General features: G+C 43.8%; 5 protein-coding genes across 7 annotated transcripts; 3 read left to right on the plus strand and 2 right to left on the minus strand.

Annotated features, from left to right (window-relative positions):
* Positions 1 to 1,112: 1,112 nt before the first annotated feature.
* LOC6499520 (arrestin domain-containing protein 17) lies at positions 1,113 to 12,708 on the minus strand. Its single transcript, XM_001954412.4, is given in 4 exon segments — positions 1,113 to 2,523; positions 2,593 to 3,447; positions 3,450 to 3,974; positions 12,148 to 12,708. Coding segments are annotated over 4 exon segments (1,554 nt in total). The 5' UTR covers positions 12,263 to 12,708; the 3' UTR covers positions 1,113 to 2,464.
* LOC6501043 (tetratricopeptide repeat protein 14 homolog) lies at positions 4,188 to 8,058 on the plus strand. Its single transcript, XM_001954413.3, has 7 exons — positions 4,188 to 4,778; positions 4,836 to 5,047; positions 5,106 to 5,317; positions 5,382 to 5,600; positions 5,728 to 6,218; positions 6,273 to 6,561; positions 6,793 to 8,058. The coding sequence occupies exons 1-7, from the start codon at positions 4,511 to 4,513 to the stop codon at positions 7,880 to 7,882; spliced, it is 2,781 nt and encodes a 926-aa protein (XP_001954449.3). The 5' UTR covers positions 4,188 to 4,510; the 3' UTR covers positions 7,883 to 8,058.
* LOC6501044 (GTP:AMP phosphotransferase AK3, mitochondrial) lies at positions 5,472 to 10,729 on the plus strand. Of its 2 annotated transcripts, none has more exons than XM_032449895.2 (2): positions 5,472 to 5,600; positions 9,849 to 10,729. In XM_032449895.2, exon 2 carries the CDS (start codon positions 9,878 to 9,880, stop codon positions 10,532 to 10,534), a length of 657 nt encoding a protein of 218 aa, XP_032305786.1. In that variant the 5' UTR covers positions 5,472 to 5,600; positions 9,849 to 9,877; the 3' UTR covers positions 10,535 to 10,729. The 2 variants fall into 2 exon arrangements, with proteins under 2 accessions (XP_032305786.1, XP_014766870.1); XM_014911384.3 differs by lacking the exon at positions 5,472 to 5,600 and adding an exon at positions 8,652 to 9,012.
* Positions 12,709 to 12,998: 290 nt separating the features above from the next.
* LOC6501045 (pre-mRNA-splicing factor ISY1 homolog) lies at positions 12,999 to 14,181 on the plus strand. The gene is made up of 4 exons (XM_001954415.4): positions 12,999 to 13,136; positions 13,198 to 13,220; positions 13,287 to 13,447; positions 13,514 to 14,181. Exons 1-4 carry the CDS (start codon positions 13,134 to 13,136, stop codon positions 14,146 to 14,148), a joined length of 822 nt encoding a protein of 273 aa, XP_001954451.1. The 5' UTR covers positions 12,999 to 13,133; the 3' UTR covers positions 14,149 to 14,181.
* A 93-nt stretch (positions 14,182 to 14,274) lies between these two features.
* On the minus strand, positions 14,275 to 17,133 carry LOC6499519 (probable ATP-dependent RNA helicase DDX43). Of its 2 annotated transcripts, none has more exons than XM_001954416.4 (5): positions 17,007 to 17,133; positions 16,156 to 16,885; positions 15,597 to 16,105; positions 14,908 to 15,543; positions 14,275 to 14,851 (listed from the first exon to the last, which is right to left on the minus strand). In XM_001954416.4, the coding sequence occupies exons 2-5, from the start codon at positions 16,756 to 16,758 to the stop codon at positions 14,518 to 14,520; spliced, it is 2,082 nt and encodes a 693-aa protein (XP_001954452.1). In that variant the 5' UTR covers positions 16,759 to 16,885; positions 17,007 to 17,133; the 3' UTR covers positions 14,275 to 14,517. The 2 variants fall into 2 exon arrangements, with proteins under 2 accessions (XP_001954452.1, XP_032305784.1); XM_032449893.2 differs by having other exon boundaries at positions 16,156 to 16,842; positions 17,007 to 17,119.
* Between the last annotated feature and the right edge of the window lie 102 nt (positions 17,134 to 17,235).

The following is a 17,235-nucleotide window of genomic DNA, read 5'->3' on the forward strand; positions in this document are numbered from 1 at the left end:
CATATTACTGCCCTAGAAGCAAGAGGTACGTGTTTATAAATCTGTATTTGTTTCGGGGCTGTGACACTGGCACACATGGCGCATACTTAATATCCGTTAGTAGCACGTTTCGATGCCGAAAAGTAAAGCTTCAAATTGCACCACCCCACACCGCCTCGAATGGTCAACAAATCATTAAGCTGCCACCCTCCCAGAAAGTCAAATAGAAGTTAAACCCAACCGCGATTAAGACATTTAAGTACACGAAAACGGGCGAGTGGTTGGAGGAGGTGAGTTTGCTTCTAGCACCTCTGTAATTTGATGAAATGGAAATGGGGGCGTGAGTCGCAAGTGTCCTGGGTGGGAAATTGGAGGGGAAAATAACAAAGGAAGGCCTTTGGCCGAGGACCTACGATCGTTTGTCGCGCGTGCTGAAGTTTGCAGAATGCGGGAGGCACTACACTTCCGCTAAATGTCGCTATTATTTAACAATTTTGTTTATGTATGTATGGCCCGCTATGCGGAGTATAATTTATGGTTACTCTGATTCCCCCCAGGGCCGGCGTCCGAGCCAAATTGTCGCCCCTCGCCACCGGCAACTGAAAAAATATGAAAGAAAACAATTACACCCGACTTAACACTTCCGTTGCTTGTTACAAAAGCCGCACACGTTCACTGGGGTCCACACAGAGGAGGTCCTCCCGCCCCAAACCCCCAACGAACTCACCCACACACCTGACCAAAACGGCATAGACAGGTAACATAGCTGCGTGGGCGACTGCGACTGCGACGCACTTTCCTTCAAGCACTTGAAATTGTAATTTAACACGTACCATAAGCACGTTAGTGGGCATTTTTTTCCTGGTAAGAAAAGTTTCTGGGGTTAAGAGTGGCCCGTTTAAGCATTTTGAAGTCGTATGCAAAGACTGTTATCCTGCGAAACTATTAAATGATATTCTACTTATACTAGTATTCATATGAAAAATAGTTTACAGTGTCTTTCATTATAAATAGAAATTTTAATAATATTTTCTACAGATAAAATTAACTAAAAGTTCATCCAGAATATACTCACCTCTACCTTATAATTCCAAGGTATCCCCATTTCCCTTTACTAAATTTTCAACGCCTTCGTCTTCGTAATTATATTAACATTTTATTTGTTTCCTTGCTTATTTAAATCATATTGAAATTTAGCTTACTTGCACTAAATTCAAAGAAAACACAAAAAATTGGTATCCAAAAATAGTGATTTGTAAAGCACCTTAACGAAATCCATTGTTCGTACGTAATTTGCATATTGTGCGCTTAAAACTAAAAAGTTACACTGCCCTCGAATGATGGGTGTATAAAATTATTTTCTCATCATACATTCATCAATACATTCATCATACAGAGGCACTAAAGCTTGTCAATCAGATTCTTCTGCTTTTGAAGAATCGACTCTCTTTTAGAGTATTCAATTTGTGCTTAAGTACTTAATTTCTAAAAGTAGATTCCAGTGGGAGAAATAAATATTAATGTTACACCTGTTTTGGTTTAGAATAAAATGGTGTAAATCCTTTCGATCTGAATCTTTGGAGATGGACGTATAAAAGTGAGAAATGTTTGATAAATAGGCGGGTTTCGGTGCGAAAGTGTGATAAATAGTCATGGGGTGAGTAATGCTCAAGATTTAATTCTTAAAAATGCAAAAGGTTGGCTCTTCAGATATAGTTTGATAAATTAATTTTAACAGAAGACAGACTTGAGATTGCTTTAAATTCTTTTAAAAGCAGAAAGTTGTTCAATTGTGATTATGTTATCTAAATTTGTTACGCAAGAATTACCTAATTTATAATTTGTTCTGATAATATGCATAGTTTATATTCGTATAGTTTTTGTTTAGTCTTGGCTCCTTCAAGCTAACTACAACACAGACCTTTGGAGATTCTACATAAATTAAATGTGTGTTTTAAGCTCAATTTTTAGTACGAAAGGACAATGCAAATAGTCTGATCAGTTTATTGTCATAGTGAACATATTATACGTAATATTGTATATAGCAAGTTGTGAAAAAAGAATATACAAAAATTCTGAGAATCTCATTGAATTTTCATTTCAGCCTTTGGGAAACCAGACTTTCGAAAAAAGTGAGATTATATTTTAAAAGAGATTGCACAAAATATTTGTAAAAGAAAAATATAACTTTAAGGAAGTCTTTGCCTTATCAAAAAAAAGATAAAAAAAAGAGTTTAGAAAAAGGAACAAATTCGATTCACAACAATCCGTTTGATTAAAGTTTCAACGAAAAATGCTTTAGTTAATAAACAATATTATTGCTGATTTGTGCACATTTTGCATATTTGTTGCTTTAAAACCGTTGACGGTCTTAGAATATTCGACATTTTTATATCAGTAAATCTATAAAGTAAACCTGAAGCTCTATGTCTAGGCAAAGCTTGGACGTAACTGGGTGGCTTCTTATAGGGACTCTCGATCCCGTTTATTTGGGTGTTTGTGGAGGAGCATTGGCCATTCCGAACAATTCCTCATAGGAGGGAGCTGAAATGAAATATAAGGAGAGATTAATTAAATTTATTAATAATTTTATAAAACAAAGTGAAGCCTTACGAAGCTCATGGGCCCCTGGTGGCTGACGGGACTGCAGGAGCGAAGACGATCCTGAGGTGGATGGCAGCTGACTGTATGCTGGGACTCCTGACCCTGCTCCCCCTGTAGCTGGAGATGGAGCCGTATTCGGTGGGGGGGTCAGTGCGAGTAGAGAGTACTGTGGCGACTCGGGCAGGGGATAGGCGGGCAGGTGGGGAGGTGGATAAGACTGCACCATCAGTGGACTGGACGAGTACGGCATATAGGGAACGTTGGAGCTGCGCAGACTGGCCCTGGCCGAAGGGCTGCCGTACTGTGAAGACTGCGAGCCGGAAGTGTAGGATACCTCGACACCACCCACGCCACCGCCCACGGCTGGACTCAAAGTGGCCGCCGATGAGTCGGAGGTGATGGAGTTGATGCTGCTGCACTCACTAAACTGCGAAGAATGCGACGGCGAGCCAATCGATGAGTCCAGCGAAGGGTAAACGGGCAGCGCGGGCTCAAATGGATTGCCAGTGCCCACATCAGGACCGGGAGGCCCATCGTTTGGACGTGGTGGCGGCGGTGGGCGCATGGCTGACTCTCGATTGGAGGTGTCCTGCGAGTACACCTTAAAGGGAAGATTAAGCACCAGATTCTTAAAGAATCCTCGCAGCACCGCCTCCACACGTAGCTCATACACGATGGTGATCACTCCACTCATTTGATCGTCCGTGGGCTGGGTTCCCTCAGGCAGGAGGAGTTCGTGAGCGAAGCTTCGTTCGCTTTTCTTCTGCACCGAACCAGTTTCCTTCGTGGCCACAGAAATACACTCCACTTTTTGGACACGGAGCGGAACGTGACTGTAATAGGTGACATACTGGAGTACAGTAATCGCAACTTCTCCACGGCGGTCGTGCTGTTGTTTATTACGGTGGCACAGATTTTCAGGGGTTCTCCGCGGACAGCAAAGTCCTCTGGCAAAAGGGCCAGCAGGGTTATAGGTCGGGTGCCGAACAAGCTGATCGTCTTGGTCACCTGCTTCTCCAGGGGACTGGGAACGCTGCGGTGCGATGGCCGCAATGGCATGAACTTCACCACCGTGAAAGGAATAGTGTGCCGCTCGTCGAAGGTCCACGGTCGCTGGATCAGAACCCGCATCTTGTACTTGATCCCGCCGTAACTGCCCTTGAAGCTCGAGGGCAGTTGCCTGCCAAGCGCCACCTCGAAGATGAAAGTGTGCTCCCCGGGCGAGAGCTCCAGGCCCCTAGGCTCGAAGTCCGGCAGGGCCGTCTCACTGTGCTCATACACCTCTTTGCTGGTGTAGAACAGACTGCGCGAGTACTCATTGTTGTTCGAGTTCTTCCGGAGGATCTCGATCCACTTGCACTTTCCTTTGCCGGTCACCTGGACTTTAATAGCTGAAAAAAAAATATTTTATTTAATATAGTAATTTTAATAATATTTATATTTACGTTTTAGACATTATTAACTAAAATTCAATTTATTAAATATTAAATCAACTAAGATTTAAAACTTTAAATATTTTACTTATTTTACATAAAATGGTTTTTGTCTTGACTATTTCTGGCACGTATGTATAAATGGGGGAAAAACATAATAAAGACAACGGTCACATCTTGCTCCGTGAAAGTGTGGCAACGCCGGCAGCAAATGGACTTTCCGGCAACGTTAACGGGGCAACACGAATTAGCCGAAAATATTTAATATTTTCTGCGATAAAAGAACAATACCTATTCACAATATTGTTGAAAGACAAGGAAAAGGCAAAGCTATCATTGTTCAATGTTCACAATACAATAATACAAGTGAAACAGTCTTCCTAACTATCAGAAGTTTTCTTGTAATATCCATCGTCTGTCCAATTGCAATTGGTTCTAAAAAAAAAAAGGAAAAAATACAAATGGTGTAGGAATAAGAAGGGAAAGAGTTCAAAATGAACTTCGAGTATATTGGCCACGCCTTGGGCTACCATGGGCAGCCAATGCAAAAGATTTGGGATGACGAAAGGGGCGTGGACGACTTGCGGCTGATGGGACTCACCCAGGTCAACTACAGCGTCTACCAGGAGCGCCAGAAGTACTTAACCTTCCAAGAGCGTGCCAAGCGCCTCAAGATGCACCAGTTCCTGGCCAGAAAGGCGACCGACCTATATGATCGCAGCCTGGTGGCCAATGTCATGGAGGATAAAGTTCTGGCCCAAGGTAGGTTCGAGTACCATCCCGCAGACGACTAAAATAATTTTTTAAATATTTTTGCAGGCAAGGATAGTTTGGTGGTTCAACCACCGTACGAGTTCTTTCTGTCGGCGAAGGATAAACGCAAGGCGTGGACGCAGCGCCTGGAATCTCTGAAGCAGGGTGACATCATATACGCCTCGGTGGTAAAGGTGACCTCCGCAGTTCGGCTAATGGTGAAGCCGCTTTGCACCGCTGAACCCGTTCATTCCTACTTGGCCGATATACCCATAAAAGTAAGTATCAAGATCAATCACAAAACAATTTTCAACTATATTATCATATTTTTTACAGGCTCTAATTATACAGGACTATTGGGGACCAATGCCACGGGACAAGCAGGGTAATCCGCGTGCTTTCACTGTTAACGAAATTGTACGCTGCGAAATATGCAACATATCCGCGGAAACGGAGCGAGTTACTCTCAATATGCTCGGAATGTATAACAAGTCGCCGGATTTGAAGTTGGGCCTCTGCAGCCCTGAGGACTTGCCAAAATACTACAAGTAATAATGGGGATAGGAAACAAAGTGTTCCATTCAACTTATGTATATCTTTCAAATCATGCAGGAAAATTCACAACTTGGAGCATCCATCACCGGTGCACTACGAGGACCAACTTACCGCCGCCTTGGAGTTCCAGAACCCCAACTACGATGCCCTCTTCCAGATGAACGGCCTGCAGCCGAACGAGAACCTGACCCTAATGAGCCACCTAAAAGCTGGCTTTCCAGATGCAGAATACGCTACGGAACTGCGACAGAAACAGGCCTCCCAATGGGCATTCCGGTAAGCAAAATGTTAGATACTTAGTTCGAGTTGTTATACAGTTGAGACACTGTGTGTGTATACATCATGTCATCACAAATCACTCATCCTTTGCACCGATCCCACCTTCTCCCGACCGACTCATCAGCTCCGTTGCTGATGGCATTGAGCACTTTAAGAACGGCCAGCAGGTCGAGGCCTTTCAGTGCCTGAACAAGGCCCTGAACATTGATCCGCGCAATGTTGAAGGTCTAGTGGCGCGTGGTGCTCTTTACGCCAACCGCGGCAGCTTCCTCAAGGGGCTGCAGGACTTCGAGAAGGCGCTGAACCTTAACAAATACCATGTGAATGCGCGGAAGTACATGGGCGAGACGCTGGTTGCCCTGGGTCGCAGCTACGAGGAGGAGAACCGCATCCCCGAAGCGGTGAAAGCCTACAGCGACTGCCTCAACTTGCTGCCGCAGCATGAGGAGGCGCGTCAGTCTCTGGACGTGCTGCAGCGCCCACCATTCGCCGGGCCGAGCGGAAGCGGAATTGTAAGTGGGGATGGTAAGCCTAGACTAAGTACCGCGTCTGGCGGACACTCTTCAGATGAGTCCAGTTCCTCGAGTGCCAGTGATAGTGAAACCGAAGACCAGAGTAAGTTCAAAGGCGTGGCGGGCGTTCGAAACTCTATCCTATTTCTCATTTTAGCAACCAAAGGAAAGGTTAACTTTCACCAACCCTTCTATGCACAATCTCAGGCGGCTGGTGGCGACAAGCTGGCGGTCATCGATGCCCAGAAGGCCAACGAGTTCCGGCTGGACGATGACGAAACGGTGTCCAGTGTCCGGAAGCTGCTGCGCGAGGCCAGCAAGCACAAAAAGGCAAAGAAAAAGGGCAAAAAGAAAAAGGACAAGAAGGAAAAGAAGCCCAAGTCGAAAGCCAAAGAGGAGGATCCCGTCGAAATGCTCAAGAAGCTTGACTTCAACGAAGCCTACAGGTAAAATATTAAAAGAAAACCATCTCCTAAAACATTTAAATAAATTCTATTGCGATTTCTCTGCTTAAACCACTTTGATAGACAAAGCAAGTATGTACCAGGAATTTAATTTAATTTTTTAAACTGTGTTTACACCATCTTTTCGTGTTAAAAAGTTATATATTTCATTTGCGGTGTAAACACAGTTTAATACATTAGAGTATATATTTTTTACGCTTCACTTCTTTTTAGGCTCATGAGCAGCGTCGGAAATGAGGCTGAACTGAAGGCCAAACTGAAGAACTACTTGCAACAGCAACAAGGTGGCAGTGATTCACCTCCGCCTGCCCCACCCACTATCAAAAGGACAACCGCTTTGGAAAAGCGGGCCAATTTTGACGACATGGGACCCAGCACTTCCCGTCATGCGGTGGCCAATTCCTCAACAAGCAACGATGTACCACCTCCGGCACCAAAGTTTCAGGAACAACGGAAGCCGCCACCGCAACCCATACCCAAGCTGTCGTTCCAAATCAAAAAGCGTCCGTTGCAAATGGATAAGTTTGGATTGATTCGACTCGCTGCCCCGCCCGAAGGAATGCCCACCAGTCGCAGCACCAGTTCTCGCAGCCGGAGTCGAAGCCACAGCCGTAGCAGGAGTCGTTCTAGACATCATCGCCGTCGTCGAGGTTCACGGCGGCGCAGCTCAACGCCAAAGCGTAGAAGCCGCCATCGGTCACCATCCAGGTCCCGAACTCGGTCTCGATCGCGATTCCGATCTCGGACAAGATCGAGGTCTCGACGGCAGCGTAGCTTCTCACGATCGCGATCGCGTTCCCATTCGCCAAGACGCTACGGAAGAGGCCGTTTTGTAAGCCGCCATTCACGCTCTCGATCCCAGCATCGCCGGAAGATGCGGTCGCCTTTTGTGAAACGACGCACTCCCTCGCCTTTCGATCCCCGCCGTTCACCCTCCCGCTCACCCGAGTCACGTCATCGTCGCCACCGTTCCCGTTCCTGGTCTCGTTCCCGATCCCGATCGCGTTCTAGGAACCGTTCGCGCAGCTACAGTCCATATCGCTTTTCAGGACGCTTCCAGTCACGGGGAGGACGAGGTCGTGGTCGCGGTCGATTCAACAACAAATATGGTTGGTTTAGCCACGACTCTCGCCCTGACTCTGGCACGGAGTCGAATGGCAGGGACAGGAAACGTAGTACATCACCGGAAGAAGACTCCCCGCCGCAGAGTTCGGGTAGGCGGGTCACAAGTGCAGGAGGTAATCACGAGGAGAGGACTGAAACGATCAAGGAGGATGCGCAGAAAGTGCGCAGCAAGGAGTAGGGCCACAGGAGTTGCCCATAAACATAACCACTAACTTAACGATTAAGTTTCCTTTCAGGAATAAGAATTACCTATACTTGATTTTTTGACTTTTGCGAAATATGTGAAAACATAACCGATATCGATGTTCAGAAATAACTAATAAAGAAGCTTTCGAAGCTAACTTTTCCCATTAATGGACTGATAGTCTTCTAAAAAATAATCTATTTTATTCGGTATTCTTTGGTCCTTGTGCTTTCTTTAGGTATCTGTTACTAAAATGGCAATTTAATTTGCAAATTAACTGAAAAATGTGTATTTGGTAAGTTGATAAGCCTTTGAACTTTTAATTTCTACACTATAAATTAAAAAAAAATAATTTTAACTAGAAATAATACTTGTTTGCATTGCAGTATCTTTATTTAGAAAAATTTATTCACTTTTCGATTAAGGAACAATTCTATCCAATGACTGGGTAAGTTATGAATGAGTGTGAGTATGTATTTTAATAAATAAATTAACGCTACTACATTAAAAAGAAAATAAAATTAAAAATTAGGAAATGCAATTTCGCGTTGAAAATGAAAGATTTATGTAAAATATCTTTTAGTTCGTGGAAATTATCGAAGTCCAAAGTCGCTGCAGTTGAGACCCCCTGTTCGTGTGGCACCCACACACACACTCGCACACTTCCGATTGGGGTGCAGTGGAGAGCACCCAACGGCAATGAGAGAGCGAAGAGAAAACCCCACAACAGTTGGCCAAGTATTTGAGATGGCAGAGAGAGGACGAAACTGAAACTGAGACAAAATACGAACGAACACCGGCTGTCAGTTTTAGAAAAATTTGTTGGAGAGGAGAGAGAGCAGAGCTAAGCATGGAGAGCCGAGCATACACCAGATAAAGACTTGTTTCATTTGATATTCGCGGCACTACCAAATCAAATACGCTGGAGTTACGGGGGCCAGGCCACACCACCGGCGTAGATGTGACGCCTATTTAGCATTATTAACCTGCAGTTATCGCACAATTAGTACGCGGGTGAGAATTTAAATTGAGAAGTCAGACCAGGCACCTGTGATACGTTATTTTATTCCCAAATCGGTTCGGTAATCGGAAGTGACCAAGAACAATACTGAATACTGTTTCGTGTAAGTGTGAGAAAAACAAAAAAAAAAGAAATATGTCTTTTAACATCTGCTAATTTACATAACAAAACAATCGGTAGCCAGATTGCAGCCAGCAGTGCAGTATGATATGTTGTGCGGCAAGAATGCTGATTTGCAAACCGAAAAGAACTATACACGCGCGACTTTTAACCTATTCCATAATTTTCCACTTGGACTTTGGACGATAAGCACGACAACAACTGGTAATGCGGAGACAAAGAACATAAGACCAACAAGCCACGCTTGCCTCTTGGCTCTCTTCCAATGTTTACTACCAGTTGTTGTTGTTGCCTTCTCTCGTGTTGTGTGCGCTACACTTGTTGCCATGCGGCCTATTGGCACGCATATAGCGCCTGCCGCCGAATGATTTACGGTTTTATCTCGAATTTTTTTGTGATAACCCAGCAGTTGACAAGTGTTTTACCCTAATAGCTTTAATTAAAAATTGATAGTGTGTTTGAGCTATTCAATCTTGTGATTATTCATAAAAACAAAAAAAGAAGAAAAACTATCTTCGGGCAGAGCCGAAGATTATATACCCTTGCAGTTACTTCCAAGTTATGACGACTTCCTTATAGACCCACAATTTCAAAACAGGCAAAAACTCTTCTATAACCTTCATTTTACTCATCAGTATTGAATGATTGTTAAGCACCTGGCAATCTAATCAAACCCCCTAAAGATTGTGAAAAACGGTCAACAGCTTTATTTCATGTAGTGCTATTTTTGGTTTTAGTGATTTTAGACAATCAGTTATTAACCTCATCGTCACTTCCGCATCTTGTAACCCCTTCTCTGCAAACATTTCTATATTACAGCTCAAAAATAGACGGAAAGGAACAGAAACATGTATTCGAAAATCTTTCGCACTGTGATAATCGGAGCTCCTGGCTCCGGAAAGGGCACCATTTCCGAACTTATCGTCCAAACCTTTGGATTTCTCCATATTTCGTCTGGAGACATCCTGCGCCAGAACATAATGAACAACACCGATTTGGGGAAGAAAGCACGACAGTACATCAGTTCCGGGAGACTAGTGCCGGATGAAATCCTGAACAAAACAATGCTTGGTCGTATCACAGAAGTGGGAAACAAGTCTTACATCCTGGATGGATTTCCACGAAATAAAGAACAGGCCGAAGTTCTGGCCGGCAGTGAGCATATTGATGCCGTGATCAATCTCGTAGTTGCACATGACGTAATCATAGATCGAGTCAAGAACCGATGGATCCACCCTCCCTCTGGAAGGGTCTACAACATTGGCTTTAACGATCCAAGGGTACCTGGAAAAGATGATGAAACAGGCGAACCGTTGGTGCAGCGCGAAGATGATAAGCCAGAGGTGGTGAAAAAACGCCTGCAGCTCTACGATAAAATAATGCTCCCAGTTTTAGAATATTACAAAGATAGAGGTATTGTCACCACTTTTAGGGGTTCAAGGAGCAAGGAAATCTGGCCGCGAGTAGAACTCTTCCTTAGAGAAAAGATCCATAAGTGCCCTTGATCCAATATGTGATCCAATGCCCGTACTGAAATTGAATTCCACCCATTGGGCACAAAATACCGATAAGTAAAAATTGCAAAAACAAACTGCATATAGAGCTATAAGAAATAAAAAATTATTTTTTCAACTTTTTAGGATAATCATGGACATTTCATAGAAAATATTTTCAATAAAGCAACGCCTAATAAAAGTCAATCTTCAAGTGTTGCATTTTCTATGAGAAGCTATGGCTACCTTAAAAATATTACATCATGTGTTTAATTAAGTGCATATTGTTTCTATAAATATTTGTATATGTATGTCTAAGATACGGATGGGGGCAGACAAAATAATTGAATTCGAGAAGCCTTACAATGTGAAATGGAATCATTTAGTCAGCAGATACTTTCTTATTTTAGGCTCCGCAGCTCTTCTTTATTATGAACCTTTGTTTCTTATTGTAGTACGTGCTCTGATAATAAAATGTTTGTTATATATGGCGCTGATAACGTAACAACAGTCTTTTAGCTTTAGGAAAACATCCATCTATTTTTATCGCTTAAGGCAAGTAATATGCTAGGAGCTTGACATTTATGGCTTCACCTGATGGACACACTTGGCAGAAATGCCCTTTCACTTGGGAGTAGCGCATCAGAACCCGAAAGATGCGGGATAAGGTGACGCTCCCTTTTCTCCCGTTGCTCTCACACATGCATGGGTCACCAGCAGCTGTGAACCTCTCACACACACCTGCACAAGGGCAAATCACAACAGAGAGGTTCATCGAATACAGTAAAGGGTCTATATTATGTGAAGTATACAAAGTTGCTTAGAATAAAAACTTATTCATAATTTCTAAGTAAATTAAAAAATTTCTCAAATATTTGTTTTCTTTAAAAGTCATTTTATGTTGAAAATTTTAATGATTGATTATTTAGAAACATTTAGAAAATTTTCGTATTTTTATCGGCTTTGTAAGATTCTTCATAAAACTATTTCCAAGCTACTTTACTTATAAATAGACTTTTTGCAAAAAACACCTTTTTTTTACTTTTAAAGTAGCTTTTATTTTGGCCATTAGTGTACTGAGAGCGTTCTCTTACCTCTCTCAGACCTGACTTGTCGCTTGGGCCAAATTACGGCATTTTCGGCATTGGAGCAGAAACTCTTGTGCCTCTCTTCGCACGCTCCCCCTCCCGACCAACCGTTCGCTCGCACTCTGGGGCCTTGCCATTTCCTGAAACAAATGCCAGAGCCCCAAGATGCGAACCGAACTGAAGGAAAGTGGATGCAATTGAATTCTTATCGATGAATGAAAGGCGGGTGCAAAAGGCAATTGGAGGAATTCGCCAGGGCCGAAAGAATCACAGCATCGGTTGTTGGGGGGAGAGGAAGGTTGGGTCATAAAATGGCTGCTCTGCTTTGTGGAGTTCTTTGTTTATGCGAATGGGGCCGCAACGGCGACGGGTCCAGCTGGCTAGCGGGCAAACAATGGACACGACATCGAAACCACAACTGGCTGGCTGACTGTGCGGGAGTTTGAGTCATAGATGATGCAAGCCGGTCTTGTGGGGAAATAGTGTTTCAGGGAACTGGTGGCACCCGGATCCCAGGAATGCTTAACCTTTACTCACCGCGTATTTTGGTGCGCTTGCTGAGATTCATCCAGATTTCGCCGCGAATGATGTCGCCGGCGAAATAGACGCACTCGGCACTGTCCAGCGTGATACGCAACCGCTCGCTTTCCATTCTGCCAATAGTGCCAATGATGAAGATGCCCCCGCTCTCATCAAACGCTTATCCAAAAATAATTTCGTCATCAAAATGCCGCAACATACAAAACGATGCACTACGGACTTGTATGCAGAATAATAGTACTACAACACACAGACACACACCCAACTATAACCAGGCCGAAATACTACACACCGCGAGCTTTTTCCTTTTTTTTCCTTTTGGGTATAATGGTCACTTCTTCGGAAAATTAGAAACTTCAAATGCAAGGTGACACCCGCACTCACAAGTGTTTGGCTTTAAGAACTTTGTCGCACGCTTTGGGTAATTTAATTCGATTGACTCGGTTCGGGCGGGTTGAATAATTAAATTTCTTATAAATTTACGAGATCCGAGCGTTCTGATGTTGTTGTAGTTGCTCTCTCAGCTGTTTTCCGATAACCAAGAGAGCGCTTTTTCGATAATAAATAGGAGATTGTGAGTGGAGCTGCCAATCAAATAATAATAGTTATGGCGGCTGTTTTAAATTATTTTAAATTAATAATTACTTCTATATATGAAAAATGCTAAACTTTATTCCTAATTTAACTTTTTTCAGAAGTCCTAGGATATTCAGCGATGCCAAAATTCGAATTTAAAAATTATAAATGAGATCTTGAAAAAAATATTTTTGGAATAAATTTAAAATCTATTATAGAACAAGTCCGTATAATTAATTAAACCCTAAATTGATTCAAACTATGTAAAATTTTTTCAAAATTATACAAATAAATAAGGTAAGCAAAATACTAGAAAATAAAATTTTGTTATCTAGTGCATTTGGTCATACTAATTGTAAATCGATAACCGATAAAGGCAAGGTAGAAGAAGCAGACGGTAAACAAACATGGTAAGTTGCTATATATTTTTATTTATTATGAATAAAATCTATAATATCTGTACCATTTCAGGCGAGAAATGCGGAAAAGGCAATGTGAGTATAAACATTATCAAAATAAACTTCATAATGTTTCATAAACTGCCACTTTCTTCCCTGTAGGACAACCTTGGCACGTTGGCGGGCCGCCAAGGAAGTCGAATCCGGCGAAAAGGAACGCCGGCCGTATTTGGCCTCGGAGTGCCACGATCTGCCCCGATGTGAGAAGTTCCGCCTGGAGATTATCAGAGAGATATCCAAGAAAGTGGCTCAGATACAAAATGGTACTTATAATGTACTGAAGGTAGAAGTGTGATACCATTTCTAATTTCTATCACTTATTATTTCAGCCGGTTTGGGAGAATTCCGCATTCGTGATCTCAATGATGAAATCAACAAGCTGCTTAGAGAGAAGCGCCATTGGGAAAACCAAATTTCCTCACTTGGCGGCCCCCATTACAGAAGGTATGGTCCCAAGATGTTCGATGCGGAGGGACGTGAAGTTCCCGGAAATAGGGGCTACAAGTACTTTGGAGCTGCAAAGGACTTACCGGGCGTTCGAGAGCTCTTTGAACAGGATCCGCCTCCACCACCTAGAAAATCCCGCGCTGAACTCATGAAAGACTTCGATGCTGCGTATTATGGCTATCGGGATGATGAAGACGGCGTTCTAATTCCTATTGAAGAACGAATTGAACGAGCTGCCATACAAAAGGCTGTGCAAGAGTGGCGCGAGAAAATGGCCAGAGATGGACGTATCATTGATGACGACGAGGAGGAGGACGAAATATACCCACTGTCAGGGCCCGCCCGTGAAGCTGCCGAAGATGCCAAAGCCAGAGCAGCAGTGGAGGATCCACACGGCCTGTTGGCTCCCAAATTTACTGCCCATGTGCCTGTTCCCACGCAGCAGGATGTCCAGGAAGCTTTGCTCCGCAAACGAAAGCAAGAACTGCTTGAAAAATACGCGGGAGGGGCAAATTAATTTGAATAAACTTTCCAATTTTTTAGTTTTGAATTTTATTTTTGTGTTTTATTTTCAAGTTCCTAGCTTTCAAGGGTGTGCAAGAAGAGATCAAAGAGGATTTTGCACGAAAACCAAAAGAAAAAATTTTATGAAACAAAATAATTTATTTCAACAGTTCACGTGTCCTGAGCGTATTTTGTATCCAAATACGATAGAGAACTGTTTTCAAAACGACAATTCCAACTCAAAAATCGAAAAATCATTTGTTAGCTGAAAAATATTGGTTTTTGGGTATCCTACCCATTGATTTCTTAAAAATTACAAGGCACTTCCAATGTGCTGAAGTCGCTTAAACTAGAAAAATGGAAAAAATGTCTTGGTATTTAATTAAAATTGGAAACGGTCAAAGTCACGCCCGCCTCCGCGACTTCCCCCGTAACGACCTCCGCCGAAACGACCGCCGCCACTTCCTCCTCCGAAGGCACTTCCTTCGGCAGCACGACGGTCTTTCATGGCCTTGAAACGCGTAGCCATGTTGTACAGCTCCGGGGGAACATCTTGCTCTGCCTCCTGCAGGATATCAATGAGTTCCTTGGCCATGCCCCAGTCTTCGCGGGTAACAAAGCTAATGGAGGTGCCTTTGCGTCCGGCGCGTCCAGTTCGACCCACACGGTGAACATACTCCTCAATATTACGCGGAAAGTCATAATTAATGACGTGCCTAAAAGTCAAATAAAGTGAAATAAAAACTTAAAAATTATTCGCATCTTAGCTTACGAGATGTCCTCAATGTCCAAGCCTCGCGAAGCCACATCAGTGGCAACGAGAATACGCACGGCACCCGATTTAATATCAGCAATGGCTTGCTCACGATCGCTCTGATCCCGATTTCCATGAATGCACTGGGTACAGAAGCCATCCAAGGTCAAATCACTCGACAAATCGTCAGCACGAGCCTTCCGCCCGCAGAAAACGATTATTTTATCCGTTTTCCTCATATTCTTCACGAAGGACTTGATTGTTTGAAACTTTTCGGCATCGTCTTGGAGAAGTTCAATAACTTGCTTCACCGAATGGGTGGCCGCTAGATCCAGAGAACCGACACACACCTGGATAGGGTTCTTCATGTAGCTCTGGGCAAGGCGACGCACTCCAGGTGGCCATGTAGCCGAGGTCATGATGGTCTGCCGATCAGGACGGATGTCCAACAGCACTTTACGGATCTGCGGCTCAAAGCCCATGTCCAGCATACGATCCGCTTCGTCCAGCACCAAGTATGTAATGCTGCTCACATTAATCACATTCGCCTGGACCAGATCATTCAGCCGACCCGGAGTGCAGATGATAATCTCTGCACCACGTTCCACGTCCGAGATCTGCATGCGACGATCGCCTCCGCCATAAACGCACACTCTGAAATACATAATATTTTATATTATTTTAAATTCTTCATGCTCGTAACTTACGCTCTCATGTTACGAAACGAGTACTTCTTGACCTCCATTTCGATCTGTAGAGCCAGCTCTCGAGTAGGCGCCAGGACCAGGACATTGGGGCCACCCCTCTGACCTCGTGGCACACTTTGGTATTCAGTGTGTATCATTCCTGGTAGCAGGAATGCCAAAGTCTTGCCAGTACCCGTCTGGGCTATCCCGATCATATCGTGGCCTTTCAGGAGAATGGGCCACGCTTGGGCTTGAATGGGCGATGGTTTGGAGAAGCCCTGTTTCATGACCTCGGCGAGCAGGTCCGGGTACTTCTCGAAGCACTGCTCAAACTTCCAAACCGGATTGGGAATGGGGGGCAAGGTTTCACCCTCTTTTGGCTCAAAAACATGCGACACTGTAGTCTTATTGTTCTCCTCCCGTATGTGTTCCGCCTCGGATTTGCTCAAATTCGCCACTTCGGGTGCCTCTTCGTAAAAGTTCTTGGTTAGAGGAGGGCACTTCGCCCACCGGGCTGCAGCAGCTTTTTCCTGAAAATTACGTATAAATTTTAATACTTCGGTGGGGATTTTTCAATTACCGAAGCTTTGTTGAGAGCTGCCCAGTCGATGGTGCCCGTAAGATCACCCGCGTGGATTGGTTCCACGGTGGGTGGCGGAGCAAAGTCATATCTGCTTCCACCAGAGAGCTTTCCGGTTCCGAATCCATAATCGCTGCTACTCCCGCCATAATCCCGATCACGGCCCCTTCCGGAATCGGAGATTTGTTTGCGAACAAAATTCATGGCATCGCTGACATTTCTCTGGAGACTACCGTAGATCTTAACCATTAAGTCGCCCTTGTCCACCTTGACACGGACATTGAAATCATGCTGGATGCGGTTGATGTTTCCTCCGGCCTTTCCGATTACTTTTCCAACCATTTCGGCGGCAATTGAAAGTGTTTCACTGAAGTCGTTTACGGCCCCACCTCCGCCGTAATCATCCCGGTTGCTCTTCCCGTAGGAACAATCCCTGCCGTAGTCATCTCTCTTCCGGTCGTCTCCTCGACCTCCGTCATAATACCGACGCGGCTCAGCGTCACGCCGCACGCTTCGCTCATACTTTTCATTCAGCTGGGCATAATCCCGGGGCTTCACGGGTCCTTCAACATAGTTTGGATCGTCCCAATCGAGGTCAGACATGTCGGATTCGAAGCCTCGTTTTATTTTGATGGAATTTGTTTAAAAAAAGGGACGCACGTGGGAAATGCTGACTTCGCCACTCTTCTGAGTTTCAAACGGTAAAAAGAGTGAGAAGGAAAAAAAGTCGCTGACGAGGTAAAAATAAAATGTTTGCTGAGAACATTTATGTATGTTTTTTCAAAATAGTTATAGACTTGGCTTAAAAACATTAAGATAATAAAACAAAATCGTCGCAAATTGTAACTTACACAGCTTTAATTCCAATTCTCCATCAATGAAAAAGAGCTTCGACAAAAAATTAAAAGAACGTTTTGGCGGACGCCGTCATAACAGGGTTGTCAGTCCTGTGAAATTAATCGTAGCTTTTCGATTGTCAAACAAAAAATACCGTTAAAATAGTATTCAAAATAATAAAAATGTAATTGTAAACAAAAGAAGTAATGCTTTAAATGCAACTACAATTTATACCCATTCATC

This window comes from Drosophila ananassae, chromosome 2L (genome assembly GCF_017639315.1).
Source record: "Drosophila ananassae strain 14024-0371.13 chromosome 2L, ASM1763931v2, whole genome shotgun sequence".
Taxonomy (NCBI): Eukaryota; Metazoa; Arthropoda; class Insecta; order Diptera; family Drosophilidae; genus Drosophila; species Drosophila ananassae.

What these genes read in the sequence shown, in the direction of transcription:
- LOC6501043 (XM_001954413.3), top strand. Translation starts at nt 4,511, where the DNA reads ATGAACTTCGAGTATATTGGCCACGCCTTGGGCTACCATGGGCAGCCA. An exon ending in GGATAAAGTTCTGGCCCAAG is followed by an intron (nt 4,779 to 4,835) that starts GTAGGTTCGAGT and finishes ATATTTTTGCAG; the next exon opens with GCAAGGATAGTTTGGTGGTT. An exon ending in GCCTCCCAATGGGCATTCCG is followed by an intron (nt 5,601 to 5,727) that starts GTAAGCAAAATG and finishes CCGACTCATCAG; the next exon opens with CTCCGTTGCTGATGGCATTG.
- LOC6501044 (XM_032449895.2), top strand. Translation starts at nt 9,878, where the DNA reads ATGTATTCGAAAATCTTTCGCACTGTGATAATCGGAGCTCCTGGCTCC.
- LOC6501045 (XM_001954415.4), top strand. An exon ending in AGAAATGCGGAAAAGGCAAT is followed by an intron (nt 13,221 to 13,286) that starts GTGAGTATAAAC and finishes TCTTCCCTGTAG; the next exon opens with GACAACCTTGGCACGTTGGC. An exon ending in AGTGGCTCAGATACAAAATG is followed by an intron (nt 13,448 to 13,513) that starts GTACTTATAATG and finishes TTATTATTTCAG; the next exon opens with CCGGTTTGGGAGAATTCCGC.
- LOC6499519 (XM_001954416.4), bottom strand. Translation starts at nt 16,758, where the DNA reads ATGTCTGACCTCGATTGGGACGATCCAAACTATGTTGAAGGACCCGTG. An exon ending in CAGCTCTCAACAAAGCTTCG is followed by an intron (nt 16,106 to 16,155) that starts GTAATTGAAAAA and finishes CGTAATTTTCAG; the next exon opens with GAAAAAGCTGCTGCAGCCCG. An exon ending in TTGGACATTGAGGACATCTC is followed by an intron (nt 14,852 to 14,907) that starts GTAAGCTAAGAT and finishes TTTGACTTTTAG; the next exon opens with GCACGTCATTAATTATGACT.